Here is a 13,883-nt window from a genome sequence, read left to right as displayed (position 1 = left end):
TGGTGGAGTGTGATGATTGACTCTTTCCATTTAAGATGTAGGTGGCCTTACTTTTGATAGTTCTTTTAAAGAAGGATTATAAGGCTCAGAAGATGTCAGTGGCTATGTAATACTCTGATCTGGCAGTGACAAAAGTCAAATTACTGCACGGGGGGACTATGAACACATAATATTCAATTAAAGCAACAACTCAATATTCAGCAGCAGAGGTCAATTCGGGGGGATCGCGGGGGATCGCCGTTCCCCCGGCGGGGCCTGGAGACCCCGCTCTGCTGGAGCCAGTGGAAGCACGCCGGCGGTGGCTGGCTGGCTGGCGGGTGGGCCGTCCTCCCCCCAGCTCAGCCCAGCTGCCCCGCCGGACCTCTCCCCCCCCAACACCACGAGGAGCAACGGCAGGCCAGGGTGGGGAGGTGCTGCTCTGCTGCAGAGGCCGGGCAAGTCAGCGCTGAGAGTTGTGGATCTGATCGCGAGACTGTCCCTGGCATCCCTTTCCCGAGGACGAGCACAACGAGGGGTTGGTGTTCACACATGCCACTCCCGCACACGTGGCGTGGCCTCTCTCTTCTCCCCGCCCCTCCCTCCGGCGTCTCGGGCTCCTCGTCTACCTCCCCGGCCCGGGGCGGTCACTTGGAGAACTGCGCAGGTCCAGTGGGGAGGCAGTGGGAGAACTTGCACAGGGTGCAGGGGCAGAGGCTGGCCCCACCGGGCAGATGGACTTGGCCACACTGCTGCTGCTCCTCCAGTGACAGGTATTTGCTGGCTGAGCGCACGCTGTCCGGGTGGGGGTGGCTCAAGGCTCCCGCCGGCGTCAGAAGCACCGGACTCGGGGCGGCTGTCATGCCTGCCCCTGCTGATGTCATGCCTGCCTTTGCTGATGCCCCTGAACAGGCTCCTGAGGACCCTGAACAGGCTCCTGAGGACAGTACTGCAGCAGAAAGGCAAAGACTGGATCCTGTAGCTGAAAGCTATCTAAGTGGTGAGGAGGATAGAGCCTCCCAGGGAACACCTGCAAGGGATCAGTCTCTGCTGCAGCCCAGTAATTCATCATCAGACTCGCCTCCACCTGTAACCAGGCTCAGGAATGTAAGAAGACAACAGCTGAGAGAGCGAAGGCAGAATGCACGCATGCGTGCCAGAAGATCTCTTAGCCCTGATTACTGACAGGATCCTGTCCTCACTCCTAGCTAGCTAATGAGTTGATTAGCTAGCACTGTATATATGCAAGTCTGTTGCCAGCAGTCATTTGTGCTGGCAACGTCGTTTGTTCAGGACCTGAATCCTTGCATCTCTGCTCCAGACCTTGTGGAATTCTTCTCGGCTTGATCCTCGGCTTTTGACCTTCGGCTTTGTTGACCCTGCGTTCATCTCTGACTCCTCTGGTATTGTTGTGATTTATGGACTTGAAACTTTGGTATGTCTGACCCTGCTTTTGGACTGTGATTTAAACCTGCTTGAACCTTGCTACCTGATTTGCCCGGCTTGACCTCGGACTGTTCCTGGACTTTTGCTTGCTTGTGTCACGCCCCCTGGTCCTGCCGTGACAGATTGCCAGCACCCACAACGCTCACACATCCCCACCATGGAAGACGGAGCAACCGGAGGTGTGGACCCCATGGAGGAAATGCTAGCACAGGTACAGCACTTAACTCAAGCTGTGATTGCTTTGCAACAACAGGCTGCTACAAATGCTGTTGCTGTAGCAAATGCTGGTACACCTCCCCCACGTTGCCCAATAAATCCTCCTGATCGTTTCGGTGGGAATGTTGATGAGTTCCAGGCATTCCTTGCCCAATGTAATCTGTATATTGAGCTCAGGGCTCGGGACTTTGTTTCTGAGAAGGCTAAAGTTTGTTTCATTTTAAGCCTCCTTAAAGGGCATATGGACAAGTTATCAGATAAGGTTTCTACTTTCTCAACTCAGTATGGGCACTCTAACTTCCAGTTAAAATGGTTTCCCTTTCTAGAATTTACTTTCAATAATGAATCATCCAATTCTGTTCAGGCTCCTAAGAAATATTATGATATAGTTCATATGATGTAATACCAGAAGGTCCATTTTTGGTTGTAATTGGTTAAGAAAATAGCCTTTATGATTATGTTGTTGTTGTTTTTTCCCTTTTTCTTGTTGATTGTATTTAACTCACAATTACTTTAGAGTTATGTTTTTGTTGTAAAGTTGTATATTATAAAAATAAAATAAAAATTTATATTATAAAAAACAGAGAGATACTTATTAAGAAAATGTATGGTATGCTGATGCAATTGAAAATGCAGAATGAAATAGTTAAAGAATGTATGGTTAGATGGATGCAAAATGTGGGTTATAACATCGATCTGCCACAGTGGAGTAAAATATGGAAAGTGAATATTAAATTGACTAAATATGTTTCATTTAAAGAAAACTTATATAAAATGTTCTATAGATGGCAAGTAAAAGAAAGATTGGCTAAAATATATAAAGAGTAATATGTGTTGGAAATGTAATAACCATATTGGGTCGTACTATCATATGTGGTGGACATGTAAAAAGGTTCATAAATTCTGGATTGAAGTGCATACTTTCTTACAATTAATCTTGAATATCACAATACCTCTTAAACCAGATATATTTTTGTTAAATTGTTTACCAGATGAGTTAGATAAGATTGACAGATATTTTATTTTACATGTTATAACACCTGCCAGAATTTTATTTGCAATAGCATGGAGGACATTGAAGATTCCAATGCTACATGAATTGATATTGAACATTATGGAATGTGCTGAAATGGACAAGTTGATAAATATATTAAAAGGAAAAATGGAAGAAGAATTTCTGGGACCTTGGAGGGTGTCCCATGACTGGTTAAAACTTAAGTATTAAGAAAATAAGATCAAGTGAAGAATAATAAGAATGATAGATGAAGTAGTTGTAAAATTGTAATGAGAAAATATCCACGCAGAATGCTAAATTGGAATTTTTAAATATTTCTGTATTTTTTTCTGCCTCCTTTCCCCTTTCCCCCTTCCTGTATATAAACTAATTAAAAATTTTTTTTAATTAACTGCTCTTGAGAGAACAGCTCTGAGAGAACTGTGACTGACCCAAGGTCACCGAGCTGGCTGTATGTGGAGGAGTAGGGAATCAAACCTAGTACTCCAGATTAGAGTCTGCCGCTCTTAACTACTACACCAAACTGGTTTTGATGGTCCTTCTTGATGTAACCTGCAGGTAGTGATGCCAGGTCTCAATGGCAATCTTGATAGTCAGGAACTTTTTATCCTAGCCTCAGGGAAGCTTGAGCAGTGCTCTTCTACAGAAGGCCCACCCATATGTCAACATTAGATGCCCTAGTTTCCACAACAAAGGGTATTTTGGTGTCAGGATGGGCCAAGATAGTTTCAGTAGCAAACAAGCATTTCAGGCAATGGAATGCTTGCTGGGATACTGAGTTCCCAGTAAAGGGGAACTGACCCTGAAAGCCATTTGGTCAAAGGAGATACAGACAAGAAGAAATTGGGTGGAAAATGCTAGTAGTGGTTAGCAAACCCCAGAAAGTGTTGCAGCTTTTTCAAGTTCTTTAGAGGTTGCCAAGTCAGGACTGCTTCCACCTTCCTAAGGTTAATTTTGAGCCCCTGAGGGGAAATGAGTCCATGGACCACTCAACTTCTCAATCAACTTCAAATGTTTAGTGAAACAGAATTTTACAGAAAGCTATGTTGAGTCTTCCCCAGTAGGTCTCCTTTCTCTACATGGTTAATAATAATAATTTTTAATAATGTTTTCCAACAAGTTACCTGATAGGTTAAGTTCCCCCAGTCCCTAAGAGTGACGAATGAGAACTGACAGAATGTTAGAGAGAGACAGCTGGAAAAGAGCAGTTAAGAGAGCAGCTAGGGAGCTGAGAGAGAGAAGAGTATGTCTAATGGAGTGAAAGTGTGGAGAAGAGCCACTTTGAGCTGGCTGAAGAGTCAATTTGTAACAAAGGATCCCAACTGTAGAAATAGGGAAACAGTTCAAAACAGTTTAATATTGTAACATCGACTTAATTTTCTTCAATGTTATGTTCAAACCATAAATAAAAGTTAATTCTCTGTTTGTTTAAATCTGTGTACTACTCAGGGAAAGAAACACACACAGAAACCAACAAAGGATCTCAGTCTACATACATCTGAGGATATGAATAAATGGCGGCAGCATGTGAATGGAACAATGTATGAGCCCCAGCTCCAATAATTCAGTGAAGTGTCTGACTGAGGGCCTGTTATTAAAGGGAGCTGTGGTCCATTGTCTGCTGATGTCCCTGTGAGAGAAAGAACCTGAGATGTGAAATGGTCATGGCTCTTTATATATTTTAAAAGAGACAAGAAGGGTGGTGAATGTGACATCCTAACTTGTAACCCTGAACCTGAGAAAGAGAAGTTGTAGAGGGTGATATGCTCTCTGCGTGAGTGGAGAATGGGCATCACATGGGCCTTTACATTTCTGGATATCTTCTAGATCCCTGTTCAAAATATTAAAAGTCATTGCACATTTTTGTTAGAAGATCAACAATTTCATATCTGAGTTCTATAAAAACCCTTGGATGTTTGCTACCCCCCCCCCAGTGACTATCATCCTTAGAATGTCATCTCTCATCTCCTCTATTTGATTCAGTTATTAAAAAATCCTTCCTGAAACCAGACACTTCACTGTGGATAACTGCCCCATATTTTCTGCAATGAAAACTTACGCAACTAATGTTCTATATCTGGGGTTGCGGGGTGCAAAACCAGATTTATGTTTTCAATTAGATGTTTTCTGTCTATAGATAATATGAATTTTCAAGAGAGTTCTTTAAGATAATTAATTAAGATTAGACTGCTGCATTAAAAAAAAAGGTTAAAGACCAATTCTCACTTTTATTAGCATTCTCTCTCAGTCTGGCTAGCTTTTAATCTTCAAGACCTCCTGACTTGTGGAAGAAAAAAATCTTGCCCTAATCATAAGAGCTGAAGCCTCCCATCTGCTCCAAAGTGAAAATATGACATCACTTACTGCAAAGAATGACACAACCATATAACTGTATTTGCACATTTCTAGTAGCTTGGAACATTTCTGGAGAACACTGATAATATAAAAATATTGTGGCTGTTCATCCAAGTACAGAGCATATTTTAAATCAGGTTTTTAACTATATGGCAGTGCTAGAGAGTTTTCCTTCAAGTGGGCTATGTATTTTTACTCCAAGTTATACCTCAAGTGCAGCACCTTTTCCTATTAGGCTAGGGCTTTTAGAGAAGAAAGACAACTCACAATGATAATGACAGAGGTTTATAAACATATGGATGGATGGATAAAGTAGACACATAGAACTTTTTCATGTCTTACAGTATCAGAACTTGGACATAATGACTTTGACAGACAAAAGACTTAGGACAAAAAAAAAGAAGAAGCATGTTGTTACTCAATGAATAATTGTCATGCCTGCCCCTGCTGATGTCATGCCTGCCTTTGCTGATGCCCCTGAACAGGCTCCTGAGGACCCTGAACAGGCTCCTGAGGACAGTACTGCAGCAGAAAGGCAAAGACTGGATCCTGTAGCTGAAAGCTATCTAAGTGGTGAGGAGGATAGAGCCTCCCAGGGAACACCTGCAAGGGATCAGTCTCTGCTGCAGCCCAGTAATTCATCATCAGACTCGCCTCCACCTGTAACCAGGCTCAGGGATGTAAGAAGACAACAGCTGAGAGAGCGAAGGCAGAATGCACGCATGCGTGCCAGAAGATCTCTTAGCCCTGATTACTGACAGGATCCTGTCCTCACTCCTGGCTAGCTAATGAGTTGATTAGCTAGCACTGTATATATGCAAGTCTGTTGCCAGCAGTCATTTGTGCTGGCAACGTCGTTTGTTCAGGACCTGAATCCTTGCATCTCTGCTCCAGACCATGTGGAATTCTTCTCGGCTTGATCCTTGGCTTTTGACCTTCGGCTTTGTTGACCCTGCGTTCATCTCTGACTCCTCTGGTATTGTTGTGATTTATGGACTTGAAACTTTGGTATGTCTGACCCTGCTTTTGGACTGTGATTTAAACCTGCTTGAACCTTGCTACCTGGTTGCCCGGCTTGACCTCGGACTGTTCCTGGACTTTTGCTTGCTTGTGTCACGCCCCCTGGTCCTGCCGTGACAGTGGCAAAGAGAGGCAAGCCAGCCAGCAGCAGCCTGGGCCCGGCGCCGCTCATCTCCCCAATGAGGCGCCGGAGTTCTTGCAAAGAGCTGCCCAGCAAGAGGATGTAGTTCCTGGCTAAGAGCAGCGTGGCAATCTTGGAGAGTTTCCAGTCCGGGGAGCTCTGGCAGTGGGCAGCAGAGTAGGTCATGATCACCTCCCACAGGGCATCCATGGCCAGGTTCAGATCTTGCATCTGCTTCCTCTCTCGGCTGTTGATCTTCCGCCGCAGCTGCTGCTGCTCCGGGTTTGGTTCGCTCTTGCCGCCACCGCCGCCCTTGGTGCTTGCTGGTGACGGCTGGAGCGGCTCTGGAGTGAACTGGGGCCTCTCGGGTGCTGGCTTGGAGAGCAAGACAGCGCCTTGGAGCGGCTCTCTTCCTCCGCCCTGTGGCAACTTCAGGCGGGCGCAAACTTCTCCCCGGCCGCCCCTGAAAGGGGCCTGCTCTGGCCATGGTGCATGGCGGCATCACCCCCCGCCCCTTCCAGTGATGTCAGGGGGTGTGGCATATGCTAATGAGATATGCTAATGAGTTCCCCTAGCTCTTTTTCTATGAAATGACCCCTGTTCAGCAGAATATAGTCAACAGAATAGAGACTTGCTTCTAGGGTTCCCAAGTATTTACCGTGAACCGGTGGGGGAAACATGCTCCCCGGCCGGACCATTCCTCCCTGTAACACACCATGCTGTTCCCAGGAAGTGACGCTGGGCGACGCTCTGGCAATGGGACTGAAAACTCGATGGTACCATTGAGTTTCCAGCCCCATTGCCAGAGCGTCGCTCAGCGTCACTTCCTGGGGACGGCATGGTGCAGCGCATCTGTTGTCCCCGCAGGAATGATCCTGCGAGGATGTCTGTGTCCCCCGCCGAATCATGGTATGTACTTGGAAAGTTTGCTTGCTTCTGATTCAAAAATGGATTTTAACTTTAGCCACCATATACAGACAGAAGATTTAGGATATAAAGACAGCAGATTTGGCACAACGTTTCCTGCATGTTATTACTGTGTTGTACCATTAACAGAAAAAAAGAGGACATTGATAAAGGAAACACCATAGTAATATTGCATTTTTATACTGGAGAACTGATTATGAAGCAGAACAAAATAGTTTCAAGGAAAATAAGAGACAAAGCAGCTTGAAAATTTGTTCTTTTCACACACCACAATCAATCAAATGACTAATTCTGCCTCTGCAATATGCCAGTTACAAATGGCAACAACTTGCATTAATGGTATATAATTAATCTTTTCTTTGAAAGCAGAAACATTTTTGATGGGCCAAACATTGATGAAGGTAATGTATTTTCAGGAAGAAATTATTAATTAATAATCCAATGCAGGATTGTTTTGGCACAGCCCCCCCCCCCCACGATAACACAAAACAACAACATTTGGGGTTCAACTGCTATTATTTATTTATGATATTTACATTAATTAAATGGCTGATCTACATCACTGCTTATTGAATAAGCTGGTGATTTTGAGGGCAGGCTGTTCTAGGCATCCATCTGGTCTGCTTTCCTGGCAAAGCCACCTCCATTCCAAATTCAGCTGGCACTTCCATTGGCCTTGCTTTTCACCACCTGTACAGCCCTTTGTGCAGAGCGGTTCCACGATGTATCCCTCTCCCCTGATGTGTTTCATATCTCCTACCAGTAATGGCCATATAAGTGCTATGGCTGGTTTTTCAATGGCCATGGGCTTGAGGGCACCACTCCAGATATGCCTCTGGAGGAATTCCATCCAGACTACCAACAGTCCAGGGCAATCTGATTTAATCTTCTTTAAATGCCTTAATCTTCTTTAAATACAAGTGCAGCTCCTTTTGGTCTACACCATATCATTCTATCCTAAGTGTAATCATTCTGTCCTAAGTGGGTCAGAAAAAGAGACAGAGCTTCTAGTTTAGAGAAGTAATACCCTGCCCAGTTAAAAAGGGAGATAGCTCTAAAAGAGTGGAGTGATCCCTGGTTTGTTTAGAGAAGGAATTTGGGTACTTGGTAGTATACCCCTGCCTTCTGAAATTGGAAGAGTCATTTAAATTCAATAACTTATACTGGAGTGTCTAGCAGTGAAATCAAAGCCTTTCCTATCAAAGATTCTAAGACTTTGTGAAAAGCTTAAAAGTTTCACTTGCTGGAAACATATTAACTGGAGTTTGTGAATTCACTAAATTACTTCAGAGTTACTACCTATTCACCACAGACATTTTACCCCTGATTTCACCTGATTTCCCCCCCCCCCCAAGCTGAATAAAATATCTTGGTCCCGGTCACATGCACAAGATAATGTGCGGGGGAAGTGAGGCTATTTAACCCAGAGGAAATGGACCCACAGTTGCGTTAACACACTTCTTTGAAGATGCGGGGGTAGCCCACCACTGCATGATCAGACGCAATCATGGATGAGTTGGGGTTGGGGTTTTTTTGCTGTTTGTTTTCAATTCACTTAAAAGGAGGATCAATGAATCGCATCTCCACACTGAGGGCTTCCTACGGCAGTATGCGATGTTGCACATACTGAGAAGGGAAAAAAAATAATGGCACAGAGTCAGATGCCATGAGAGCACGCTGGAGTGATCACACAGGGGAAAGTCTATCTGTGGCCCGTAGCAACCTGTTTGATACTGGACTTTCCCTGGTATTTTTTAACTCTGCTTTTTTGGTGGAGCGAGACGGGTTGCTGATGGGTGCAGGACGCTTGCCAGATGTTCCTATGAGATCGCGCCCTTAAAATCCGCCCAGCATTCATGCCTATCACGCAGCTAATTCTGCATGTGATTGCGACCCTTGTTTATTTTTGAACTTTCAAAAACCCCTCAAGTGCCATTTTCAGAAATATGCATTTAAGAAGGGGGTCTTGTCTCTACCTTCAAGTTCCTGGGCTGAGCCAGCATCAAAATATAATAATATATCATGGTGGAATAGCCTTCAAATAAGAAGAAAGTAGATAAAAGGGCTGCTCAGCCAGAAAGGAATAAAAAACCAGAGGAAAAATCCTGTGTGTGAGAGAGGGAAAAGGGCAAGATCAACATAGCCTCAGTATGAAAAGAGTGTTTCCCAAACGAGGGCACTGGCAGCCCTGCTTCCACTGAGATACTGCAGGTGACTGCCCCAAACTGGTAATACATCAGCAGCCTCCCATTGCCATGCTGAAATAGGCACCCTGGGCTGTCACCACTTGCCCAAAGCCTTAACAGGGCAAAGCCAAGGATTCCCTTTGGTCTTCAAAACCACATCATGCTGTCACCCTTTTGGTCTATCTTGGATGACCAGATTCCCTGCCTTGCCTCACCAGATGAGAGCTTCACATCTGACACTTACAAAGCCCTTTGACACATGTCCCAGAGAGACTGAGCTAAGAGCTCACCAATCTGCAAAGCAGCACAGAATGCCACCAAGCAGAGGTCGATTCGGGGGAATCGTGGGGGATCGCAGTTCCCCCGGGTGAGGTGTGGGGGAGGGGCACATGATGAAGCCCCGCCCCCTTCTCCCACCCCCCCCGCTGCCGGCCCTCATTCAGCCAGGAGGAGGCAGGAGAAGAGGGAGGGTAAGTTGCTTCCTCCCCGCCTCTCTACACCCCTGCCTGCCTGGGGCCAGGGAGGGTCTTGGCGAGGCTTCCTCGCACTCCCGCCAGCCTTGCAGGTCCACCGCCGGCCCCCCAACACTTCTGGTGATGTCAGGGGGTGTGGCCTTATGACACACTTCTGGTGATGTCAGGGGGTGTGGCATATGCTAATGAGTTATGCTAATGAGTTCCCCTAGCTCTTTTTCTATGAAACGACCCCTGCCACCAAGGCAGATGCTTGGAAAGAAGTGCTTCATTGTGGCTGACACAGTGCGACTCATACCGCCCCCCCCCCGAGCAGCCTCATCAGCTCAGGGGTAAGTGGAGTAAATGGAATCTTTCACCACTGGAGATTCCTGGGACTAACTTTCCAGCACCCTACACATCCTGAAATCAGCTGTTGCACCTGCTAAGTCATCCTTCTTCTAAGTATACTTAGGATACTCCCATCTAAGGATACTCCAAATACTATTTATTTATTTATTATTTATATTTATACCCCGCCCTACCCCGGAGGCTCAGGGCGGCTAACAACATATAATTAATAACCCAATAAAACAGTAAGACAATACAAAATATTAAAATTACATCATAACTTATAACCTAACTAAAACAAAACTGGCTAAAACCAAGACTAGCTAAAACCAAGATGGCGGTCCTCTGAACGTCCCAATCTTGCCCATAATGCAAAGAAAGTATTTAGGGCTTTGGCAATCCATGCCCGTATCCAGATGTCCTCCCGGGCGTCGATGGGATACTGGCGCATTGGTGGTCTAGTGGTGGTGGCGGCTCCTATTCGAAAGCCTGGCGGAAGAGCTCCGTCTTGCAGGCTCTGCGGAACTGTCCCAGGTCCCGCAGAGCCCTGATCTCCTCTGGGAGCTCGTTCCACCAGATAGGAGTCGCCACCGAAAACGCCCTATTTTTGGTCATGATTAATTTGATGGACCGGGGGCCCGGTACCTCCAATAGGTTCCGGCTCCCTGACCGTAGTGCCCTTGGGGGAACATGTGGGGTAAGGCGGTCCCTTAGGTAGGCTGGTCTAATGCTACTCCTGCTCCTTAACCTGTCCTTACATTCCTCAGTCACCTCAATCTGGGAGGGCTTCTAATGTCCTGGCCCCACTGGTGGACCTCCTGATGGCACCTGGTATTTCTGGCCACTGTGTGATACAGAGTGTTGGACTGGATGGGCCTTTGGCCTGATCCAACATTGGCATCTCTTATGTTCTTATGTTCTTAATGTCACAGAAAAGCAAGGAGAACAGATCTCCATTTTCTCCCCACCATAGTTTTAATTTGGTAGCTGGTAAAAGCTGATATCCCAGTCAAAATGACTGCTCAGCATATGGATAATGTTTTGATGGCACCTGTTGCCATTTTGATAACAAACCAGCTAGCAGCCCTGGAATAACTGACCATGAGGCACTTGGTATCAGGCCCTGTCATGGCTCAGGTGAGGTGTCACCTGACGCTGCAACCACTCTGGTTCCAGACTCCCTTGAGAAGGCCCAGAGCACCTTCCCAAGACCTTTAGACCTCCCTTTTGGCCGAATAATAGGCGTGAGGACCAGGCAGAGTGAACAATGAAAAGGTTTATTTTATAGGAGGTCAAACAACAAGGTGCAGAATTATAACAATAAGTGGGTGAAAAGAAAAGAAATCAAATGCCCTAACACGTCTAAATATATACTGTCCCTAGCTCACTATTCCAAGTGAAACTAGACTACTCACCCTTCCCTCAGGATGAGGGTTTCTTCCTGCAGCAGCCTTCCTTCTGGCTCTGCCCTCTGGAAGAAAGAACAGCTTCTGCTCTGGCACCAGCCCTTTTGTTCCCCAGCCCTATTGGTCAATTTTGGCTCCAAAACCTCTCAGAGGCTTCTGGGAGTTGTAGGCCCAGCCTTACATACTACTAGCCAGGCTCCCTGGGCCTAGTAGGCCTCTGGTGGCACAGCCCTGATCATGACAGGCCCTATTCAAAAACTGTGCTCAGCTCCCGCCATTCCAATGCCGTAGGTGTGAAGAGAAGCTGCTGGGGCAGTGGGGGGTCCTTTCCCCCCCATGGCCCAGCAACCCATTTGTGCCCTCCTCCTTGCCTTCACCTGTGGAAATATAGTACACTCTTTTTAAAAAACAAAACATTTTTACTCCTTTTCTAGAACTACAATACTACAGGGTCGGGGGTTGGGAACAGCCTAAAACTAGAGTACCAAGGATCATTTTTACAAAAGTTTGAAGTTGTTGATACATCTCTTTTGTCAGAATACTGAAGCGTGAGAGATAATACTGTAGAAATATAAAAGGCAAATAATCACAGACATAATTTTTTTTAATAATCTTTTTATTGGTTTTGTCAAAAGATTCACATAAAAACACAACATATAAATTTCACATTTCTGCACATAGCACTTAAAATTAAAATTATTATTTACATCTTAAAGACCTGCCGACACCGTACAGCACTAATGGACATAATTTTAAAGTTTTACGTTATCAATAAACACTATAATATATCACTATATATTAGTTTGGAGTTATGCGTTAAGAATAAACATCAGGCTATTGAAATTAAGCTATTTTGCATTTTCTTCTCCTGCTGTCAAAATCCAAATTAATTTTTAAATGCTTTGGGGGTAGCAACCCCTAGTTCTGCTTCAAAGTCAAAGGGTTTAGCCAGACTAATCGCATTAATATCAGAGTCTTTCCCATCCTTCTCTATGTTCTTCTTCTGCGTCTTTATTCTCCTCCACTTTCTCAGGTCCCTCTTCCACTTTCTGTTGTTGCTTCAGGAACATCTGCTTTATTTCTTTCTCGCTGAAATTTTAAGTTCCTTTTGCAACGTATACAGCTTGTCACTAACATCTGGTCCAGTAGAGGGCGTAAAGCTGCAGCAATCAGTTTGGGAAAGTCTATGGTTGCTTCCCGTCTGGTAGCTAATGATGATGTGCTGGCTGTTCCTGTTATAAGTTTCATTTCCGATGCCATTTATTCTGCTTGCTGTGTCATTGTTTACAGAAGAGGAAAGTTTAAAAATTCTCTGTAAGTCTGGTGATTTATCACTTTCTTAATGGCCCACCGCACAGTCCGTCGCAATCCGCTTCCTTCAAGCTGCCCTTTCTGCCTCCCACTTTAAATTCAGTCTTTTTGGGATTTGGCATTCCCCTCCCCCTTCTACTTGTTTGGGGCTTTCGGACGGCTTTGCTGCTAGCATTTTATTGATTGTTTGCTGGGCCATATCTTCACTCATGCTTGTACTTGCATTCATTACATATGTAGAGAGGATCATTCCTTGGAATCCTTGTGCACTCTGTCTGGTGTGCGCCTCTTGGTGCCATGCTGGCTCCATGCCGTGGGGGCCTTTTGGGGCAAAAAGGTGCCTCAATCCTTTGGCCTCCGCCTTGGGAGATGCACCTCTAATGTCCCAGGCTGTGGCCCCCCTTCAGGGGGCCTGGAGGGTTCAAGATCAACTTGGACCCCCCCCATCGGCACGTTTGCGGGGCGCTCACATCGGAGCTATGATGGAGCATGCCTGCTTGCGAGTTGCTGAAAACCGGAAGTCAAAATATAGTACACTCTTGTTTCTTTATCCTGGCACTCACTGATCCAATGGCGGCTGAACCACCTGCTTGCCCAGACAGCCCCACTGGTCTTCAGACAAAGCTGGCCCACTGGATCCAGATGACAAGGGCTGTGGCTGCTCCACTGCATCTGACCCACCAAGATATACTGGCCAACTTCAACGTCTCCTGGTGCTTTATCCAACAATTCTGCCTTCAATGCTGCAACTCTAGCTGCCAAAGAAACAGGAAAATGATTAGCTGCAGCTGCTCATCTGCATACTTTCAGGGGGGGGAGCACAATGCCAGGTGCCTGCCCCATCAAAATTCAAGGCTGCTGGGCCAGTCATTCCACAATTTCAATCCTTGCCCTCAGCTCTGCTGTTCTAGCATCCTCTTCTTCATCAGACAACAGCTGGGCTGGTATTCTTTTTGGAGGCTGCCTTTTCACTCATCCATCTCCTTTTTTGCAGTGCTTTTTTGGTGCCTTCATGCTAGGAACACCCAGTGTGACCAGAAACACAAGATTTAGAGTGGCCAAATTGGAATCCTCCTAGCCCTGCTGATCACAATTGGTACT

At 45.7% G+C, this 13,883-nt stretch overlaps 1 protein-coding gene across 1 annotated transcript; it reads right to left on the bottom strand.

Annotated features, from left to right (window-relative positions):
- Positions 1-623: 623 nt before the first annotated feature.
- Positions 624-11,195, bottom strand: LOC107112366 (oligodendrocyte transcription factor 1-like). The gene is made up of 3 exons (XM_015413491.1): positions 11,166-11,195; positions 6,155-6,524; positions 624-838 (listed from the first exon to the last, which is right to left on the bottom strand). Exons 1-3 carry the CDS (start codon positions 11,193-11,195, stop codon positions 624-626), a joined length of 615 nt encoding a protein of 204 aa, XP_015268977.1.
- Positions 11,196-13,883: the final 2,688 nt, after the last annotated feature.

This window comes from Gekko japonicus, unplaced genomic scaffold, assembly GCF_001447785.1.
Source record: "Gekko japonicus isolate JY-2015 unplaced genomic scaffold, Gekko_japonicus_V1.1 scaffold168, whole genome shotgun sequence".
NCBI classification, from domain to species: domain Eukaryota; kingdom Metazoa; phylum Chordata; class Lepidosauria; order Squamata; family Gekkonidae; genus Gekko; species Gekko japonicus.
This window is presented reverse-complemented; position numbering and strand designations above follow the sequence as displayed.

Coding starts and splice junctions, on each gene's coding strand:
- LOC107112366 (XM_015413491.1), bottom strand. CDS start 11,195: ATGACAGGGCCTGATACCAAGTGCCTCATG. Junction 6,525..11,165: donor CTGATACCAAGTGCCTCATG/GTCAGTTATTCC, acceptor TTGCTCTCCAAG/CCAGCACCCGAGAGGCCCCA. Junction 839..6,154: donor GCTGGCTGGCTTGCCTCTCT/TTGCCACTGTCA, acceptor CAGGGGCAGGCA/TGACAGCCGCCCCGAGTCCG.